Genomic DNA, 22,390 nt, shown 5'->3' with positions numbered 1-22,390 from the left:
TTGCTGCAGGAGGCTGTGAAGGCTAGAACTAGAACAGAGTTTAAAGAGAAGTGAGATCAAGTCATGGAGGTTGGGTCCATGGAGTGGTATTAGCCAGGGGGTAGGAGTGGTGTCCCTGCCCAAAGTTTGTGGAAGGCTGGAGAGGGATGGCACGAGACAAAAGGCTTGGTCACTGTCTTCAGTCCATCCCCTCCAGGGTCCCTAGGGTTGGTCGCTGTCGGCAGACAGGCTACTGGGCTAGATGGACCTTTGGTCTGACCCAGTACGGCCGTTGTAAGCTCAGGGCTCAGGGTCGGGGGTCTCAGTGGACCACCTTGATTTTCATGCACACCTGCTCCTGGGTGGCCATGCTGGCAGCTCTCCTGCCCTAACCGGTCACTTTCCTGTGCCTAGTGCGGAGATCGTGGACGAGGTCCACGATGTCCGCACTAGACCAGGCGGGTGCCCGCCTCTTGTGGTCCCGGGCAAGCTCCCGGGAGCCGCCAGCCTGGTCCCGGGAAGAGGGGGAGGGCTGGGGGGCATCGGGTGGCTGGCTCGAGCCGTGCCAGGTGCAGGGTCTGCTAGCTGGGTGCTGGCAGGCTTGCACCTGGCACGGGCATTGTAGCCAGCCCGTGCCCCTTTAATGGGTCCGGGGCTGGGAGGGGGGCATACGAGTTTTCCTGGTGTTGGCCAGAGTGGCCACCAGGGAAAGCTGGGGAGGGCTAGCCTCCCACTAGTTCGAATTAAGGGGCTACACACCCCTTAATTCGAACTAGTAAGTTCAAACTTGGCTTAGTCCTCGTGGAATGAGGTTTACCTAGTTCGAACTAAGCGCTCCGCTAGTTCGAATTAAGTTCGAACTAACGGAGCGCTAGTGTAGCGCCTATCAAAGTTAATTCGAACTAACATCCGTTAGTTCGAATTAACTTTGTAGTGTAGACATACCCTCACTCGGCCTGGGAGTCACACACTATGGGAGTCACACACTATGGGAGTCACACACTCAGGGGCTCCGAGTCAGGGTCTGGGGGCCACATTCTGGGGCTGGAGAGGCTGGGAATCACAGAGTCACAGTCAGGGGCTGGAAGGGCTGTGAGTCACACACTCGGCCTAGGAGTCTCACAGCTGTTACAAAAATATTAGCAACATAATACACATTATTCAAAAAAACAAGTAAAATTTAGTATTTTACCAAACAGTTTCACCTGAACTTAAATTAACGGGATATCACAAAATTTACTAAAATAGCCCCTCTCCTACCTCAGAGCCAGGCACCCTCCAGCTGCAACCCAATTCCCTGCCCCCCTCACCACAGTCCCAGCCTCTCCCCCCAGGTTCCCAAACACAGTCCCTACTCTGAGTCACTGAAATGGTATGGTGATAGAAATGGTCCATATATGGTTGTGACAGTTTTCTTCCACTATTTGATCTGAGGAAGTGGGTCTGGCCCACGAAAGCTCATCATCTAATAAACCATCTTGTTAGTCTTTAAAGTGCTACATAGTCCTGTTTTTTGTTTCAATTAAGTTGAGTACCACTTCAGGTGAATGGCTCCTTAAGACTAAGCCAGCTGCAGAGCCACCCAGCTGGGGACCTTTTTAAATGTGTGAATGCACCTGGGGAGACACTTGGTGACCCTTTTGAAATGTAATGGCGACCCATATTTGGGTCCCCACCCATAGGTGGGAAACCCTGTACTAGTGTAAATGTGTGGTGGTGCTAATTTGGGCTGTAGGTCCAGCCTAACATCTAGTGGCCTCCAGACCATGGCTTGTATAGACGTCTGAAACTCACTATTGTGCCTCTCCTTTCTGAGCTGCACTAAGGGACACGAGGCTGGAACCTACAGATCTGACTCACCACTTTCAGTTGGAACAGGATTTGTCCATCATGTGGCTTTGCTAACTGATGGACCTAATGATATTGTAAAGCCGTTGCCAACAGAATGTGGGGCTTGTGGATTACATTTCCTGCTCTGTGATGGTGGTTCTGATAAGAGAACCTCCTCCATTAAAGTGCTCTCTCTTGCTTGGTATTTCCTCACAAATCCTTTTCTTGTCAATTTTTTTTTTAAGATCAAGGCCAGATAGCAACGCTGAGGAGAAGATCCCTAAATCGCTGGGTATGTACATGGCATGCATTAATTTTGTCACAAAATGAACACAAATAAAGGTTCTGTCAGTTAAATTAGTGTCTCAGTTACACCTGTGCAACACCGATAGGGTAAGCCCTGAGTGATACCACTGCTTCTCATTTCCTTCAGTGGATTTGCATAGATATAACCACTGGAAACTAGTAAATAATTCTGTTGATGATTTTTGGAAAAAAAATAAAATCCAGCTTAACTCTCTCAGAGCTTTGTTGGCTCTGTCGTTGCACCAAGAGTAAAAAGCAATAAACACTTATTTTTGTTGCTGATATGTAGCTATGTCTGTAAATATAACAAGAGAGCAGATTTGCAGAGTTAAGATGATGTTGTTACACAGATACTTTTTAGAGAAGGACAGCCCTGTAAATTTATCTATTTCTTTAGTTGATAAGACTTTGTATAATTTATGGTATGATTGTATGACTTGTGAAGCAATGCATGGAATTATTAGTTCAGTGAGTCTTAGCAGCTCTGTTGATGAATAATTCAGAATTATATGCCCTGTGCTATACAAGTAAAAGGAAACTTTCACACCCAGTCCCTAGAGTTTCTGTCTATAGAGGTGTCATTTCAGGGGCTGAGCTGCTGGTTTTGATAATGAATCCACTTGAGGGAAATTCATTGCAGCAACCAGGACTCTTATTTTACTGTTCATATTTCAGTCATTCAAAACTTTTCTTTAAAAGCGTTTAGTTTTTTAATAGAGAGGAGGAATCATTGATTGTACCTAGATATATGGCTGTCAGAATGTGGAAGTGTCACATGAGCACAAACTCCATCTACTCAGGCAAGAGGGTACATCACTGAAGTCTGAATAGCAGGGAAGAGATAGGAAAATGTTTCCTTTTCCACAGAGAAAATCTTTATTTTCATCCTTCCTCAGCAATCACAGCTGCTCTCTAGGGGCTGCAGATTAAGCCTTTTACTTCATTCTGTAGACAAAAAAAGATAGTTTCATCACCTCATTGGCTTGCTGCACTAACACATGGTATGTGTCTTTGGCTCATCAGAATTCAGAAATCTGGAACCCATTTTGACTGCTCCCAAAAATGGCTTGACTGGTAGCCTGAAGCCTGCTGAAGATTTACTGCCATTAACAACCCTCTCCCTCAGTCAGGCCAAGGAGACAGAACTGCTATCACAGCCTCACTTAAAGGGTGATGATTGGAAGGAGATCAATGGAAGGGTATGTATGTGTTAATGTCTTTGGTGCAGGGAAGGCCTTTGTCTTGTGATTATGCAATACCTCATACAATGGGATCCTAGGCACTACTGCAATACAAATAATAACTAAAAACAAAAATAATAAACTTGCTGTGTCAGGGGTCTCCTTTCCAGTTTGATTAGGTTAGAGTCACACATTCACGTGTGTTTTCTCTGAACAAAGAAATTATCTGGGAAACGGTGAGAAAGTTAAGTAGGAAGAATTCTCTGTTTCTGAGGTGTGTAAGTTATCCACTGGTGCTGCTGAGAAGGTGAAAGGAAATATTATGTAACCCTTCTGCTGGGTAGGCCTGGCAGTAACCAGGGCTGGGTTGAATATCTTGGGGCCATCACACATAGAACCGGCTCGAGCCCCCACCCAGTAATCTGGGAAATTCACACACCCCTGGGTGCCTCTGAGAGGCAGTGCTTCCCCACTCGCAAGCACTGAGTCTGAGTGTAGGAAAGAAACATTTATTGAAACAGAGAGAGAAGTCATACGGCATTAACTTGGGGGAAAACACCACAAACAGAGTTCATAACCCCAAACATGAGCCAAGCCCCCACCCCAGCCAAGAATCGCTAGAAGTCCAAAAAGTCCAACACCCCAAAGGTCTCTGTCCCTGGTCCATGCCACTCAGAGTCCCAAAGTTCACCCGCAGGGTTTCACCTCCCAACCTGGGTAGAAATGGGGGTGGGGAGATAGATAGGGAGCACCTTATACGAAACTCCGCCACGCTCCACCAGCTGTCTCGTTCCACACCTCTGGACGTTCCACTGGGCACCTGCTGCTGCTCCACACCACGCTGCTGATGGCCGCTCCTCGCCTGCCCCCGCTCCATGCCACGCTGCCGGTGGCTGCTCCTCACCTGCCGCCGCTCCACACCATGCCGCCGGTCGCCACTCCTCGCCTGCCGCCGCTCCACGCCACACCGCTGATGGCCGCTCCTCGCCTGCCCCCGCTCCATGCCACGCTGCTGGTGGCTGCTCCTCACCTGCCGCCGCTCCACACCATGCCGCCGGTCGCCACTCCTCGCCTGCCGCCGCTCCACGCCACGCCGCTGATGGCCGCTCCTCGCCTGCCGCCGCTCCACGCCACACCGCTGGTCACCGCTACTTCACTGGTGCAACAGGTCTGGCACTCAGCCAAACCAGTGATTTCAGCCCTCAGTGATTTCAACTCTTTAGCCACCAGCTGGACTGGCAAATGAATCCAGCTTTCACTGGACTAGCAAAAGAAAAGACTCCTCAGGGAGTTTGCTTGAGGTCTGTCCATAAAACAAAGGGGGAAAGGTGCAGGCTGGGCCAGTCTTATAGCTCATACCTGGCAGGTGTGAAGCAGGCTGACTCAAACCCTTTAACCCTTTCCCCCAGCTCTGTTCACTCAACTCTGGAAGGGGGGAGGCTTGTTCTTCCGAGACCTCTTACCATGATGGTGGTGTCTCTCCAAGCACTGGTGGCATGTTTTACAGTTCCCACATTTAGGGGTAGCATGATTAGTTACCCCCACAACAGTCCCAAATTATATACACTTCTCCACATTCCATTCCAACACTGACCTTCCATCAGCCCTGGCTGAATGGGATTTACATAGCCACACCTCGGATTCTCTCCTGAGCAGTATTTACATGTCAACGGTTAACACTTAATTACCTTGCAGAGCTAAACAATTGTAGTTGGCACACCCACCCCTCCTTTCAGCTTGCTGACAGCAAGCAGCAGTTCAGCCCCTACTTACATCATAATATGAGAAGCAACTGAGAGCATGTGTAGGACACTGGCCTATCTACCCAGCCCAGGAAGGAGTGGCACCATCCTCAGAGTCTGGGTTAGGTCCTTTTCTCTGGACTTCAGCTTTATTTCCTCCAAATAACATAAATTCAGCATGTCAGTTGTCCATTCCTCCTACTGCAGAGGCCTATACATTCTCTAAATCTGCAGGTTCCCATTCTACCAACCACCTTGCCTGGTAGTGATCCTGCTCCCAGACCTGCCACAGGAACCAACCTACTTCCTGTAGCTCTCCCCTCTTTACTCAGGGGTGTCCTGCTAGAATCTCCCTGCTCCTCACAGCTCTCCACGTTGGCTGAGTTACTTGCTGGCTTTTGTAATAATCTGCCCTCTATATGATCATTCTGAGCTGGGAGGTAGCTGACCTCATCAACCACAGGTGATACTGGGCCCAACAGTCCTTGGATGACTAGTGAAGATGTAAATTAAAACAGAGGAGCTTACTTTTCCTGACATCTTCCAGTTGGCTGCTTTTCTTCCTGTGACCCCTAATCATCCCAACCACTCACTTTCTATCCATTCACAGTAACTTAAAAACATAAAAATTACACTACTTCTGAATCTGACCAAGTACCTCTTCTTTGTGCGGAGGGGAAATTGCTTGTGAAATTACTGAGGCGTTTTGAAGCAGTGTTTGTTGAATAGTAATAGAGAGGTAGCCATGTTAGTCTGATCTTCCTAAAACAAAAGGAAAAACTATGTAGCACTTTAAAGACTAACAAGATGGTTTAATAGGTGATGAGCTTTCATGGGCCAGACCCACTTCCTCAGATCATATTCTGGAATAGAATTGGCATGACCATGTATACCATTGATGTAGCGGGATCTGAGGAAACATTGTTCTAAGTCAGCCATAAAGATGTTAGCATACTGTGGGGCCATGTGGGTACTTAGAGCAATGTTTCCTCAGATCCCGTCCCCTTTTACCCGTCCTTTACTTACGCTACATCAATGACATCTTTATGATATGGATCCATGGCCAAGAAACGCTCCACAGAGACTTTAACAACCTACACCCCACCATCAATCTCAGCCTGGACCATTCAACAGAAGAAATCCATTTCCTGGACACCACAGTACAAATCACTAATGGAAAATTAAACACCACTCTCTACAGAAAACCCTGCTGCACTTACCTACATGACTCCAGCTTCCGTCCAGGACACACCATACGATCCATCATCTATAGTCAAGCCCTTAGGTACAACCGCATCTGCTCTGATCTCACTGACAGAGACCAGAAACCTCAAGATCTCTACCAAGCATTTGTAAATCTCAGTTACCCACCGGGGGGGAGGGAAAAATTGAAAGAGCCAGACGAATACCCAGAAACCATCTACTTCAAGATAGTCCCAAGAAAACCAACAACAGAACACCACTTGTCGTCATCTATAGCCCCCAACTTAAACCCCTCCAACGCATTATCAATAACCTACAACCTATACTGGAACAGGATACTACACTCCGAGAGGCTCTGGGGGACAGACCCATAGTCTCCTATAGACAGCCACCTAACCTCAGGAAGATTCTTACCAACAACCACAGGACATACCACATTAATACCAACCCTGGAACTTTCCCTTGCAACAAACCCCGTTGCCAGCTTTGTCCACATATTTACTCTGGTGACACCATCACTGGACCTAACCATGTCAGTTATATGATCAAGAACATATATTCCTGTTCATCCAGAAATATAATTTATGCCATCATGTGCGAACAGTGTTCTTCTGCTATGTATATTGGACAGACTTCTCAGACACTTCACCAAAGAATTAATGCCCACAAATCAGACATCAGACATCTTCACAAGGAAAAGCCAGTTGCTTTTCATTTCAACCTACCTGGACATAGTCTTAACGACCTTACTACATGTATCTTACTTCAAAGAGACTTTAACACCAGATTACAGAGGGAAACTTCAGAACTTTCTTTCATGCTTAAATTTGACACTTTACGAATGGGTCTTAACAAAGATGCTAATTACCTTAACCATTACAAATATAGCTTCCCCACTTATCACCCCTGATTAGCTATTCATTGACTCATAAAAAGCTATTCCCTCCCTCCCTCTCTTTCACCCCACCTTCTGTACTAAATCTGATTCGTCAGTTTAATAATGTTCACTTTTTTCATTGTATTCCTTTCATATATATGGTCATGCCAATTCTCTTACAGAATATGATCTGAGTAAGTGGGTCTGGCCCACGAAAGTTCATCACCTATTAAACCATCTTGTTAGTCTTTAAAGTGCTACATAGTTTTTCCTTTTTTTTTTTTTTTTAATATCAGTGTTTTTGTGTTATTGTACCACAGTGTTTCCTGCTTTCTGTCTTATTTTTGTGTCTTGGTGCATTTGTGTTGTGGCCAGATCCATGTCCCAATATCCAAGTCAGCTCAGGAGAAAATGCGCCAGAAGCAAATGAAAGAGATGGAGCTTTTGCGCAGAGAGAGGGAGAAGGAAAAAGAGAGAGAGAAGGAAAGTTCTCTGCAGCTCCATGATGAACTGAACAGTCTTGACCCAGGGGCTACTGCTCAGGAAGGTAAGTGGCTGCTAATGGCTATGGGCCTGGTTCTCTACTGCCTCACACCTTGTTTAGCCATTGACACCTGTGCAAAGTGGGAGCAACATTCTGCTCTCTCCATCTAATAGCATGTTAAACATACTGTGCACGAGTGTAAATGAGTACTGTATGAGGCACTGGAGTGTCAGGCTCTATGAATTAGGTTCACAATATTCCATTTTTGTAACCAGAATTGCAAGGCAGGAAGATCCCCTTAGAAAAGTAACTGTTATTTCCACAGGGATTATCTATGGAGAAATCCCACCCAGTTACCCCTCCCTCTAGATTTCATTGCAAATTTCCCTACTGGTGAAAAGGATGGATACAACTCCCTTCAGAGCCTGTCAGTACCACTACTCAGTCAGTTGAAGACATCACTCTAAAAATATGGGCGACTGCTTCTCTTCCAAGGTGTGGCTGATCATTTTCCTGATACAGTGTTCTCTGCCTTTGCTGGCTCAGGCAGCAAGATATGAAGATCTCAGGTAGCTGCATGTCCCCATAATTGGGGTATTTGAACACTTCTCAGTCTTTAACACATTTATTCTTACAACACTCCTGTACTGAGGTATAGAGAAACTAAGTGACTTGCCTTCAGTCATACAAGAAGCCTACAGGAGGGCCAGGAATTGAACCCTGATCTCCCAAGCCGATATCCTAGCTACTGGACTATTCTTTCTTTCTAATAATAATAATAATTCATAATTAATTAATATTAATAATGATAATGTTACTACTGTCCACCTCTGTAGTGAGTTTCATCCAAAACCTCAAAGCACTTTCCAAAGGAAGGGAGTATAGGTAACTGAGCCAGTGGCAGATCCAAGAACAGAATGTGGCGTTCCTGTTTTCCTGCCCCATAGTCTATCCACTGGACAATGCTGCCCTACAAATCAGACCTGTGTTTCTCACATTATAGCATAATGTCATAGCCTGTCATAATGAAGACAAACTAATTGTGTCCAAAATAAATGCTTTTCATCATGTTATGATCTGGAAGAGTTTTAATATAAATTTTTCTAATTAAAATATGAAGGAAGATGCTGCTCACGCAGTAAGACAAAGTACCCCTTTCCTCCTGCATGCACTGAGAAGCTTGGAGCAATGAAGCTGTTACAAAAGTAGTTCACAGTTTTAAAAAAATATACTAGAGCATGGCTTACTGACTCTGATTTAATTGCATTTGACGGGCTCTGATTGTACTGCGGCACAAACTCTAAGGAGTGCAGCAGCAGGGAAAGTTGCAAGTCAGCACTTAACACAAGGACATTATATAAGGTTACTTTTACTTTGGTGAAGTGAATGTAATCCTGGTGAGAAGTGTGAGACTGACAGCTCGAGTGGCATAAGTCCTCAGTTCATCCCCAAAATTAGCAGAGGAGAGGAAGTGGAAAACTTAACTTCCCTTACCCTTTGTAGAAGGGACTGCTTTAGAAGGGATTTTACATTGTCCCTAGTAGTGCAGTTTTCAGTCTTGTTATTTCTGCGTTAGAGACAACTATGGACAGCACTGTAGTACTTAAAGATACAGGATACCTGTCCACCGATGCACCTTCTCCCATTATCAATCCCTGGAACCATTCAGTTCATCACTCTGGAGTCTGGAAAAATGTTGACTCCCCCAAGCGCTTTTTCAGTCTCAACAGGCTCAACAGGCTTTGGCCCACTTAACACCAATGGGAACATCTCCATTACACCCAACATGAGCAACCCATGCAGAACCAGTGTTGGCATTGCCTTAAAGAAACGGATCAACAGGCCATCTCTGCCTAGTATTCCCATCATCAATCATGACAGCAGCCACCTGCGGCACTCATCAGGTGAGACTTATTGTGTCAGTGGGATCACAAAGCTGTCTTCACAATCTCAGGTGTTTTGCTCCCTTAGAGGAGGGGGCTGAATACAACTTCAAGAACAAAGCTAATGGATAGGAGTTCTTTTTGTTCCACGATTAGGAATGATACATAGGCTGAATCACTGGTATAAATCCATAATAACCCCACTGTAGTCACTCCAGTGACTGTGAAACTGAAGTGGTCATTACTTTTTGCCTGAATACAGCTTTAATAGGGACTTCAGGATATGCCCTTTATCTATTTTGAATTTTTAAAGAGTAAAATTGTTTTTGGTTGTAAGATGATGACATAAGAGAGATGAACGTAATGAATTAAAAAAATTGTTGTGGGCTTCCAATGAAGTTACTGAGCTCAGCTGTAGCTAGCCAGGATGCATTCATTTGCATACTTGATCTGATTGGTTGCTCATTGAACTCTGAGCAGCTGCCAATCGTACTGCATGACTTTTCAACCAATCATTATCCTGCCACTCTCAGCTGTAGCAATATTGCCTAATACCATTGCAGCCTGAGATGAGACACCCAGCCTTTAGCATCCTGGCTCGTGCACCACAAACTGCACAGTATTTTCATGTCCTATAGCTTAAAAATTACAGGTGACGGTTGATTTCACCCCCCCCCCCCACTAAAAAATTAATACATAACAGACAATATGGTATCTAGTGACTCTGTTCTTTCTTTGGTAGATAGGATGTTTTCCCTTTGTTTAGCCTACAACCTTAGAGCATTCTGATTCTATGCAAGCTGAGCAGGGATAGGCAAGATTGGTACCTGGAAGGGAATTTTTTTAGGGAGCACCTTTCTATGTAGGAGGGGATTTGAAAAACATGATTAGCATTAAAGTTAATGAAGTTTTTACTGTTGACTTCATGGGAGCAGAGTTAGGCCATTGGTGAACGTTTTTGAAAATCTCACCTTTAGATTTTGTATCCTAAATATACTACAATAGATCACATAAAAACTATGATATCTTATATATCATATATAGATATCCTCTTGAGAACCTACATTCCATCTAGGCTCAACACAATATTTGCACTTTTAGAAGTCTAAAGTTCTCTCATCTACAATGTAGAAGAGAAAAATTTGGCCTAAAGATGTTTAGGTGTGAAAATTTTTGACTTCTAGCGCTTCAGATGATAAATGGGCTTTGTGACAAAATACATTATCATGTAAAATTTCAGGAGACTAGTATATTCATCATCAACCACATTTGCTAACACTGCATCTCTTTACTTTCTGTTCACGTTTGGAAGGTTTTCTTTGAAGCCATAGGGGCTAGAAATTAATTTTCCTATTAAAGAAAGCTTAGATTCTGCACAGTCGGTAAACAAATATATTAATAAGACAAAATATATTCTACTTCCTATGTACAGTCAGTGGAAAGCTCCTAAAGAACAGAAATATATACAAAACTCAGACATAAAAAAAAAATCCAAAATCATCACATTCCCAACAATATGTATATTTTAACATGGTGTGAGTTTCCAGCCTTCTGTAACAAGCTGGTGTCCAGTGATAAGTACTTGAAAACCCATGAAAATAGTACTATTATTAATTTATTTGTATTTCTGTAGCACCTAAGAGCCCTAGAGGTGGATCAAGGTCCCATTGTGTTAGGGGCTAAAGAAACAAAATGCTTTGAAAATCATGGGACAGATCCTCCATTAAGAGCAATGAAGATACTGTATGTTGATTTATACTAATTTAGGGTCTGGGTCATATTTTTTTGGTCTCCTAGTCATTAAAACAATGCAGATTTTAAATTTCTGAAAGTCGTTAAAAAAATCAGACAGCCTATTTTAATAGTAGGAAAATTCAGACCAATAGCAACTTTGGCTAAGAAGTTAGGCAGAGGCCAAAATAATCCCACACAATGGAACCTGGATACAATTTTAACTGTGGAATCCTGGCTAGCACTTGCCACATTTGATATCTGTGGTGTTTGATTTTTCCATACAGCTAACTCCCTGCCAGCAAATACTCTGGATTCCCAAGAGGGGGAGGAGGAATCTGAAAGTGTGGATGCCTTGGAAATGAGACCATTCTCTCACCCGGATCAAGGACTGGTTGATGCTCTGAAGTGGCTCAACTGCAGTGACTGGTAGGGAAACATTCCACCCTCAACTCCCTCCTTCCCCTCAGCATAAAGGTGTGTGAGTGGCTGTTTCCTCCACTCTCTTTCAAGATCAGGGAGTTGGAGGGAACTAAGTGAAACTAATCTTCACAATGCAATGACTTTCCAAGTGATATAAACCTGGGAAAGCCCTCCAGCATGGGTCTCCTGCCCTAGCTGTATTGCTGTTGTGGCTAATAGCAGGTTAGCTTCATTCATTAATCTTCTTTGGGCCTTTGTGTAGCCACAAATAATAGTTACAGCGAAGAGATGAAATTACAGGATAATCAAAAGATACTCCCGCTAGAAGCCAGTTTCCGCTATGTGTCATGTCTTTGCCTTGACTCCCCAGCCGGAGAGATACAGGCCACTTTGGCAGTCATAAAGGCAGAAGAAAGGTTGGCCCTACAATCTGCAGGGCCTCAAGCTGATGGGGGAGATTGGAGTTGCCTTTGTGCTGTTCTTATTGCTGGAAGCATAGAGAGGACCAGGCATCTTCCCCTTAGCCTTGCTACTGGAGGGGGGTGATCATTTCAGAAACTGCATCCTGCCCTAGTTCTGCAAGTTATAGATCTGAGTGGGACCCAAGAAATCAGTTGCATTGTTTGTGTTTAAGGTAAATTCTAGCATTGCAATGCATACTGAGAAGGGAATTGCTCTGCCTGGAGTCTCTCTAAGACAGGGATTTGGGGGTGGGAGACCTGAGTAATTTCTTAGGATCGTCAGAATAAGAACTTTCCCCACTGCCTAACAGGAACACAAACAGCAATATTTAACTAATGATTGCACTATACTGAAATTAGGCATAAAGAGGGAAGGGAATATGCATGGATTCAGAAGCTACAGAGCCAGATTCTGATATCAGTTACACAGGTGTAAATCTAGAGTGAATCCATTCAGTTTGGTGGAATTACTCCAGATTAACTACGGTATAACCCAGTGTGACACTTTGCGTATGCTTGTATAAACACAGTTATTCGGTTTTATTTTAAACCCATTCACTTCAAACTTTCTCTCTCTCATCTTTTCCTCTTTCCTTCTCCCCTCTAATCCTCCACTTTCTTCCTCTTTTTTTTTTTAAACAACTATCCCCACTCACACACCCACAATAAAAATGAAGGATTTTTCTATTAAGTTAAATCCACTTATACCTCAATTCTGCTATGGCTGTCACAGCAGGCTGTGCTTCTTATCATACACCAACAGGTGGCACTGTTAATTCAGTGAGCTGAGTCCTGAAACACACTGGCAACATCAATAGGGGTTATAAAAGAAAAATGCAAGTTATGTCTCCTGAGTCTACAGGGAGATGGAAAATCCATAGTCTGCCGTGAAAATCTCTAGTTTTCTCAAGGATTGAGTCTATCATGTGGAACTAGTAAATCGATCATATACCTTCCTCCAGCTTAGGTAGGTCACTAGGGAATTGCACGCACAAGCTACTGAAAGCATTTTTTTATTATGAGTTTAAAAAATGTATAGGGAGTTCCTCAAAAATCCAGCACTTTTGCTTTTAGTGTCCCATGAGTGTGGATTCCAGGGTCTATCCCCAGGTTGCAGGTATGTGAAATTACGTTTAGCACAGTGCCATGTGAGACGAATGATTTTTTTAAATGCCTATCTGTTTTGTAATTGTGTCTCAGGCTGCTGAAGGAGAAAGGACTTTCCAGCATCAGATGCCTGGCTACTTGCCATTCAGAAGTCCTCCTTTGTCAACTTCATGATGTTTCCTTGGCTGTTACCAAAGAGGTAAGACATTTCTATTAAATGTGTGTCCATAAAGTATATATACTAAATGTGCATATGTTTATCTGGATTTATGTATTTGCTCTGTCTCAATAGCTACTTTTAAATCTACATCTCTGTCTGATATCTGTATCCATATATACAAAATTTATTTATCTCTGTCTATCTCTACAGTCAAAAGCAGTCTCTCTCTCTCTCCTCCTCCCCCCTCCCCCATAACAGAGATAGGAATTATCATTATGCATTATACAGATGGGGAAACTAAGGCACAGAAAAGTTGATTTGCCAAAAACAGACTGCATCATTCTCAGAGCCAGGTTTAAATTCTGGAGTTTTGCCTCCTAGGTTTATGCTTGATCCATCATGAGCCAGCAAGCATTCGGATTGCAGGGCAGTCATCCATGACTACTCTGAACATCTTTACTTTTTATTTGATCAGAGAGATTTTATTGTGCCTGTGTTAGATTCTTCAATGAGTTAGAAGCAGCTGCAAGTTCCCAATCAACACATATTTGTGGCCTGCACAGCTGATTGTGCTATTACTAGGCTTGGTTTGCCAAGTACACTAAACCTTCTTCCATCTGCAACAATGAGAGTTGGCTCGCTTCTGTAAACTCTGATCTTCATCTTCAGTCTGCAATACAAAGATCTAGCAGGTTTGAATAATCAGAGGTTCGAGGGCACCAGAACCCATAGGTCACTGTATTCAGATCCACAGAATTCAAATCCCCTTTTGTAATTCAGCGATGGGGAATGAAGATGTTCAGATTATACTTAGTTTGCAGTTCAAGCTTTCTCTGATTCCTTACCTTTAAGCAGAGATATCCTTTTCTCTTTCTTGCGGACATTCCCATGCAGAGATATAGGTTCATCTTTCATTTCATTCCTGTCCCAGATTTTGCTTTCACAGTCCAGCAATTGCATTTTCTGGGGTTTGCAGTGAACGCTTATAGCAGTGGTTCTCAAACTTTTTGGCCTGCAGTCCACCCGTTTTTGGTCTGCTCAAGGCAGACCTTTCTGTCGACCACTAGCCAATCACACTCATGATGATAAAATGGGTGCAGGAGAGGATGGGGGTGCAGGGTCTGGCCGGGAAGTAGGGTGCAGGAATAAGCTGAAGGATGGGGGTCTGGCTGGTAGGTAGTATGCAGGCGTGGGCTGAGGGTGGGGGTCTGGGAGGGAGGGGTGCATGAACGGAGTGAGGGCATGGGGTCTTGGCAGGAGGGGGATGGGTTTCTGGAGTGCTTTCCTGGCTCCATGCCTCCTGCTGCTCTCATTGGCCATGATTACAGCCAATGGGAGCAGCAGGGAAAGCATACAAGCAAATGGTTTCCTGTGCTGCTGTTCCCCCAGATAGAGGAGAGGAAGTGGCAGTGCATGGAGCTGCGTCCTTCCTTCACAAGCCAGATCCAGCTCACAAGGCTCACCTCTGCCTTCCCACACTGGGAGCGCGGTGCTGGTACTCCAACCTCTCAGGGTAGTGCACTGGGCCTGGAGCACCAGTGCAGGCTCCCCGCTGTGGGGATGGGATGTGAGCAGCCCCAAGCCAGAGGCCCACTTGCAAGATGGTCATGGACCACTAATGGTCTGCGGCCCACACTTTGAGAACCACTGCTCTAAATACATGTCAGCAGATCTTTCTAAGCCGAATCCTTTGTCCTACTCATAACTCTTCCTCCTCCAGGTTAGCAACCTCCGTTCAAAGGTGTCTCGCTTTGCTATCAACACCCTTGGTGAGCTCTTCAGGACCATGAAGAAGCACATGGACCAGGAAGTTGAGGAGATTGCTCGGGTCCTGCTCCACAAGACAGGAGATTCCAGCGAGTTCATTCAGAAAGCAGCTGATCAGACCCTGGACATCATGGTGGAGAGTGTGACTCCCATGAGAGCAATGGCTGCCCTCATGGCCCGTGGAGTAAAGTATGTAACTCTTCCCTTGTCTGAGCTCTGCATCCTGACTAATTGCTATGTGAAGAACAAGATAATGGTGTAGAAGGAGGTATTCCCTCTGCTCTGGTATATTTCACTGCCATTACCCGGTTACACCCCCCATTATCATTAGGACATCATTCCATAATGACCTGTTGTCTAGCACAGTCCATCAGTATTGCCCAGATGCTGTGGTGATCGGGATGTGATAGATCAGTGTAGAGCATTGTGATGTGTTCCTTCCACCACCCATCTGATGGGATTACAGCAATCCTGGTGTGCAGCCAAAACCAAGTTTCCTGCTTAATGGCCATATAGTGCTAATCACAGGGCCACTGCAACAAACCACACATCATCAGAGCATTATTAACGAGAGAAGCAGGAACCAGTCATATATATGGTTAGAATATACCCAAAGGAAAAACCGCACAATTTGGCAGGGGCCTACCACACAATTCCCATCATTTCCTTTAAAAACTTCACTTACCTAGTTCAAAATGCCAGCTTCAGTTCAGTGAGGCAGATTTCCTGGGTCTTGAAAAGCAAACTTTTATGGGAACCATGAAGATGGAACCACTTCACAGTGTTGGTATCATACCTGGTGGTTTCAAACAGGTGCTGTTCGTTCCAGTAAATGAAGGTCTAGCTAAAACTGTTGGTGAGACATGTGTCTGTATACCTTCTGCAGCCCTGAAACCATTAAAACGCCAAATTAAAACTAGAGTACCTTGTATTAAATGAGGAGATTGACATAATAGGCATTACTGAAATCTGGTGGAATGAGGAAAATCTGTGGGACACAATCATACTGGGATATAAAATATATAGAAAGGATAGAACAGGCCGGGTGGGTGGTGGAGTGGCACTGTATGTGAAAGATAATGTAGAATCAAATGAAATAAAAATAGTAAGTGAATCAACATGTTCAATAGAATTGCTATGGATTGTAATTCCATGCTCCAATAATAAGAAATTAGCAGTAGGGATATATTACCGACCACCTGACCAGGACAGTGATACTGACATTGAAATGCTGAGGGAGATTAGAGAGGCTACCAAAATAAAGAACTCTATAATAATGGGGGATTTTAATTACCCCCATATTGACTAGATACATGTCACCTCAGGAAGAGAAGTGGAGATAAAATTTCTCAATGGCTTAAATGACTGCTTCTTCGAGCAGCTAGTGCAGGAACCTACAAGGGGAGAGTCAATTCTCAATTTAATCCTGAGTGCAGTGCAGGATCAGGTCCTGGATATAACCGTTACCGGACCGCTTGGGAATAGTGACCATAATATGATAACATTCAACATTCCTGTGGTGGGAAGAACACCTCAGCAGTCCAGCCCCCTGGCATTTAATTTCAAAAAGAGGAATTACACAAAAATGAGGAGGTTAGTTAAACAGAAATTAAAAGGCACAGTGACTAGAGCCAAATCCCTGAAAGCTGCATGGAAACTTTTTAAAGACACCATAATAGAGGCCCAACTTAAATGTATACCCCAAATTAAAAAACATAGCAAGAGACCTAAAAAAGAGTCACCGTGGCTTAACCACCATGTAAAAGAAGCAGTGAGGGACAAAAAGGTATCTTTTAAGAAGTGGAAGTCCAATCCTAGTGAGATAAATAGAAAGAAACATAAACACTGTCAAATCAAGTATAAACATGTAATAAGAAAAGCAAAAAAAGATTTTGAGGAACAGCTAGCCAAAAACTCAAAAAGAAATAAAATGTTTTTTAAGTACATTAGAAGCAGGAAGCCTGCTAAAAAACCTGTGGGTCCCCTAGATGATCGAGCTATAAAAGGAGCAATCAAGGACGATAAAGCCATTGCGGAGAAACTAAATGATTTCTTTGCTTCAGTCTTCACGGCTGAGGACGTTGGGGAGATTCCTGAATCTGCACCGTCCATTGTGGGTGATGAATCTGAGGAACTGTCCCGGATTGAAGTGTCATTAGAGGAGGTTTTGGAACAAATAAAAAAACTTAATGTTAACAAATCTCCGGGACCGGATGGCATTCATCCAAGGGTTCTAAAAGAACTAAAATGGGAAATAGCTGAGCTCTTATCTGTGGTTTGTAACCTGTCCTTTAAATCGGCTTCCGTACCTAATGACTGGAAGATAGCCAATGTGACACCAATATTTTAAAAGGGCTGTAGAGGCGATCCTGGCAATTACAGACCGGTAAGTCTAACTTCAGTACCGGGCAAATTAGTCGAAACAATAGTAAAGAATAAAATTGTGAAGCATGTAGAAGAACATAATTTATTGGACAAAAGTCAACATGGTTTCTGTAAAGGGAAATCCTGTCTTACTAATCTGTTAGAGTTCTTTGAAGGGGTTAACAAACATGCGGACAAGGGGGATCCAGTAGATATAGTATACTTGGATTTTCAGAAAGCCTTTGACAAGGTCCCTCACCAAAGGCTCTTGTGTAAATTACATGGCCATGGGATAAGAGGGAAGGTCCTTTCTTGGATCGAGAACTGGTTAAAAGACAGGAAACAAAGGGTAGGAATAAATGGTAAATTTTCAGATTGGAGAGGGGTAACTAGTGGTGTCCCCCAAGGGTCAGTCCTGGGACCAATCCTTTTCAACTTATTCATAAATGATCTGGAGAAAGGGGTAAGCAGTGAGGTAGTAAAGTTTGCAGATGATACAAAACTGTTTAGGATAGTCAAGACAGAAGCAGACTGTGAGGGACTTCAAGAAGATCTCACCAAACAGAGTGATTGGGCAACAAAATGGCAAATGAAATTTACTGTGGATAAGTGTAAAGTAATGCACATCGGGAAAAATAACCCCAACTATACATACAGTATGATGGGGGCTAATTTGGCTACGACAAATCAGGAAAGAGATCTTGGAGTTATCCTGGACAGTTCTCTGAGAACTTCCACGCAGTGTGCAGCAGCGGTCAAAAAGGCAAATAGGATGCTAGGAATTATTAAGAAAGGGATAGAAAATAAGACCCAGAATATCTTACTGCCCCTGTATAAAACTATGGTACGCCCACATCTTGAATACTGTGTACAGATGTGGTGGTCTCACCTCAAAAAAGATATTTTGGCCTTGGAAAGGGTTCAGAAAAGGGCAACTAAAATGATTAGGGGTTTGGAAAGGGTCCCATATGAGGAGAGGTTAAAGTGACTGGGACTTTTCAGTTTAGAAAAGAGGAGACTGAGGGGGGATATGATAGAGGTCTATAAAATCATGAGTTGTGTGGAGAGGGCCGATAAAGAAAAGTTATTTATTAGTTCCCTAAATAGAAGAACTAGAGGACACCAAATGAAATTAATGGGTAGCAGGTTTAAAACTAATAAAAGAAAGTTCTTCTTCACATAGCGTGTAGTCAACCTGTGGAACTCCTTGCCAGAGGAGGCTGTGAAGGCTAGGACTATGATAGAGTTTAAAGAGAAGCTAGATAATTTCATGGAGGTTAGGTCCATAAAAGGCTATTAGCCAGGGGATAAAATGGTGTCCTTGGCCTCTGTCTGTCAGAGGCTGGAGAGGGATGGCAGGAGACAAATCGCTTGATTGTTGTCTTCTGTCCACCCTCTCTGGGGCACCTGGTGCTGGCCACTGTCGGTAGACAGGATACTGAGCTAGATGGACCTTTGGTCTGACCCAGTACGGCCTTTCTTATGTTCTTATGTTCTAAATGCTCTAGGAATATACAGGCAGAGGCTGCATTGGTGAATATACTAGAGTACTGTCCCTCTTGGTCTCTGACCATTCAGTGGGCTGCTGGATATGAAACAAATTGGGAAACTAAGCCCGAAGGCTAATGCACTGATATCTGTGTCAGAAAGGGTATAACTGTCCCTGTCTGGGTTGTTAGTATCAGCAGGAACCCCAAGGTCCAAATGTGCCATGGAGACTGAATTCCCCTCTCATCCTTGCAGATGGTCCTTTTGTAGTATAATGGTTCACTGTGTATGAATGGACATTGCTATCACTAATAGCAGGGTCCACAGAGAAGGTCAGAGATCTGCTACTACCAACAGTTAAGGAGTTCTTTCTTAGTCACGTGGCAGAAGCCTGTGGTTTGGGGATGAAGAGCCATTATAGACATGTGCTGGTTTGCTGTCTTATCTCCAGCCATCGTAACCCCCTTGTTCGAAAGTGCGCAGCTGAACACTTACTGACTGTCATGGAACAGATCGGAGCTGAGAAACTTCTGTCAGGCACTAGAGACAACACAGAGCTACTGGTCCAGACTCTGGTGAAGCTCGCTCAGGACTGCAATCAAGACACTAGGTAATGATAGCCCTTCTGCCTCCTAGACTTGAGAAATGTTTTGTGATCAGTAGATGGCAAATAACAAACCATGACTATGCAAACTAATGTGAAACAAGTATAAAGAAAACATAGTGTAAAAGAAGCATATGGAAAGCATGCTTTTTAGTTTATATACTGTTGGCTTGGGAAAGGTGCAGGATCCATCTCTTATGGGTTATCAAGCAATAAAGATCCATTCAAGCATTTATATTGCATGAGGCATCCTTATTTGAAAGGAATGTAATAGGACTAGTCCACCCAATATGCACATATAACTTCCTTGCGTATCTTTTGGGTGTTATGTAAAACTGAATCCTTGTACAGTTATGATTGCTGAAAGATCCCGGAACATGTCTAGTAAGAATAGGGATATGAGCACCTATTGCCCGGGTCAAATTCCACTGGTATTGGATCAATGCATTCTGCCTCCCTAAATTCTCCTTGCAGTGTCAATTGGCTGTGATATATAGCACATTCCACCCAAAACTATTGTTGTGTGCTCTTGAATAGCTGCCATGTTCCACCACAGAAGTAGCTGCTTTTTGGTATTGGATGAAAAAAAAAAACTCCTCTGCAATAATTTATTAAAGCAGTTTAGAATCTTGCAAAATGAAAGTCTTTTGAAGGAAGTAAATTGTTATGATCGTTATCATTTGTTATGACCATTAACATTTGTTGCCATAACTAAGATATTCCCATCAAAGGAAAAATAGACTCTTTAATTATTTAGTAGATCTCCATAGAGTGAGAGGATATTTACCCATTACTGTGCTGCTCCAGGCCATATTATATAGGCCAATTGGAGGTAAATCTTTGTCTTTATTTGTGTCTCCTCTGAAGGGATTAAAAATCCTAACAGAGCACCACTTACTTCTACTGAACATGGAGAGCATAACATTTCAGTTTCTTTTTTGTAACCTCTCTCTTCCTTCTGGATAGATGAATGAAATGGTGATATTTGGGGTAAAATCGTCTTTCTTTAGTTTCTTGTCCTCCCCATGCTAGATTTTACGGCAGGAAGATGCTGAATGTGTTGATGCCTCATCCAAAATTCGATGGGTATCTGAAACAGTCTATCCCATCACATACCTTGCGTGATGTTATGGCAACAATAAGGCAGAAAGTAAGTACTTAGTAGAAGATATATCTCCCGTTTGCATGTACTGAGAGAGCCAATACATGACCATACACAACTCCTCTCCTCTTACCCCTCCTTCATTTTTCTCTGGTTCTTCTGGTTCATGAAGAGGAACTATAAATCCTGACCCATTTTATCAGCTGGTAGTGCGGAAAATAGTTGTGTAGAATTATGGACACAAATAAGAAAGGAAAGTAGAAGAAAATGGTCTCCCTCGCATCCAGAGAGAGAGGACAGGGGTGGGAGTAGTTCTTTTGAAATTGTCAGTCCTTTATTTAATAGATAGGGAAGGAGATGTCCCTGGAAAATTTCCTAGAATAAGAGAGATGTGTCGCTGGTTTAATTGGAGCACATACCTACTCCAGTCAGAAAATACTACCTCTGCACTCATGTGCTGTAGAAACAGGAAAGTGCTCCAAGAATCCCTACAGTCAGTAGAATATCATCCTGATGAACCTGGACTTTGTATTCATTTCTCTTCTAAAGAAGAACAAGGTTTGTCAAGGAGCTGGAAGAATGAATACCTCTGGTGGAATTCTCCCAGGGTTCTGTAGTTCAAGGATACTTTTAGAACAGGGGTGGGGAACCTTTTTTGGGTTGGGGGCCACTAACCAACAGAAAAATCAGTCGGGGGCCACACACAAATGAGAAGCAAAAAAAAAAAAAGCACTCCTAAACCCCTCACTGATATGGCCCTGACTGAGGAGGAAAAAGACATTTCCCTCACATACCAGAGCCTTGGGGGACCCAGGCTAGTAAATGTTGTGCGCTCCAGCTCTGTGGGGAGATGGAGGAGGGGCTGGAGCAACAGCGCAGGCTTCCCAATGCTGGGGGGAGCCCCGAGACTCAGGGACCAGATCCAAGTAAGCTACGGGCTGCATCTGGCCCCTTGGATGTTAGGTTCCCCACCCCTGCTTTACAACTACTAAAGAGATCCAGTTACTCCCAGAGTTACTGATCTGCAACAGGCACCAGTTTGTGACTGAAGTGGTTTCACACGTGACCAGATCTAGCCAACTGTCACTGGGTTTTATATGGCTGCCCATCACTGAAGCATTGTAATGCCTCTCTGATTAGGATGGCCATAGCGAAGTCTCTAGTGGATTTCTGGGTGTGTCTGGCTCTTCTCCTAGTTTGGACTATAAAATTCTCTGCTCTCCCATCTGAAGAACACAGATCCTGGTTTTACACTTGACTGTCATAAGAAATCATTTTCCATATTCTCTTGTTTTTCATGGATGCATTTATATATCTATATATAGGGGATGGAAGACAATGTATCTGAACCCCCTTCTGCCAAAGGCCGCAGGGAGTCTAGGAACAGCAGCTTGACCACCTCCCAGGACAGTCTGCCTTCTGATGAAGGGTACTGACCATTTCTTTGTTATTTCATTATCTGTGAGGATATGTACAATGGAGTTTTCAGCTTTATTCATCAATAAACTGTTTCTAGGCTAGTCTGATTTTTTTGGTAGCTATATATAAGGATCAGCTCCAAACAGAACATTACTGAGCCAGGCATCTGCTGCCAGTCCTGTGGCAATACCATACCTGCTGGGCTGGGGATCAGAGTTCAAGACAAGAACTTGGTCTTTTTAGCTCCCACGGCTAGCAGTGGAGCCGCATGTCTTTTCT

The 22,390-nt window shown here is 43.7% G+C and overlaps 1 protein-coding gene and 1 long non-coding RNA gene across 8 annotated transcripts in view; one reads left to right on the top strand and one right to left on the bottom strand.

Annotated features, from left to right (window-relative positions):
• TOGARAM2 (TOG array regulator of axonemal microtubules 2) overlaps nt 1-22,390 on the top strand; it is a 70,755-nt gene that overhangs the window by 33,587 nt on the left and 14,778 nt on the right. For 6 of the 7 annotated variants that reach the window (XR_003087904.2, XM_025180992.2, XM_025180991.2 and 3 more), the window contains 10 exons: nt 2,055-2,101; nt 3,139-3,314; nt 7,494-7,665; nt 9,324-9,506; nt 11,504-11,645; nt 13,301-13,406; nt 15,088-15,323; nt 19,438-19,596; nt 20,623-20,740; nt 22,018-22,121. Coding sequence is in view for 6 of the 7 variants with exons in the window: in XM_025180992.2 (XP_025036777.2) it covers nt 2,055-2,101; nt 3,139-3,314; nt 7,494-7,665; nt 9,324-9,506; nt 11,504-11,645; nt 13,301-13,406; nt 15,088-15,323; nt 19,438-19,596; nt 20,623-20,740; nt 22,018-22,121 (1,443 nt within the window). In the remaining variant the exon portion in view is untranslated. The remainder of the gene's footprint in view (nt 1-2,054; nt 2,102-3,138; nt 3,315-7,493; nt 7,666-9,323; nt 9,507-11,503; nt 11,646-13,300; nt 13,407-15,087; nt 15,324-19,437; nt 19,597-20,622; nt 20,741-22,017; nt 22,122-22,390) is intronic. The other variant, XM_025181001.2, reaches the window with a different exon arrangement.
• On the bottom strand, nt 2,830-12,844 carry LOC142828036 (uncharacterized). The gene is made up of 3 exons (XR_012902957.1): nt 12,809-12,844; nt 4,049-4,526; nt 2,830-3,060 (listed from the first exon to the last, which is right to left on the bottom strand). It is a non-coding gene; the product is annotated as an uncharacterized LOC142828036 (long non-coding RNA).

This window comes from Pelodiscus sinensis, chromosome 3 (genome assembly GCF_049634645.1).
Source record: "Pelodiscus sinensis isolate JC-2024 chromosome 3, ASM4963464v1, whole genome shotgun sequence".
NCBI lineage: Eukaryota > Metazoa > Chordata > Testudines > Trionychidae > Pelodiscus > Pelodiscus sinensis.
This window is presented reverse-complemented; position numbering and strand designations above follow the sequence as displayed.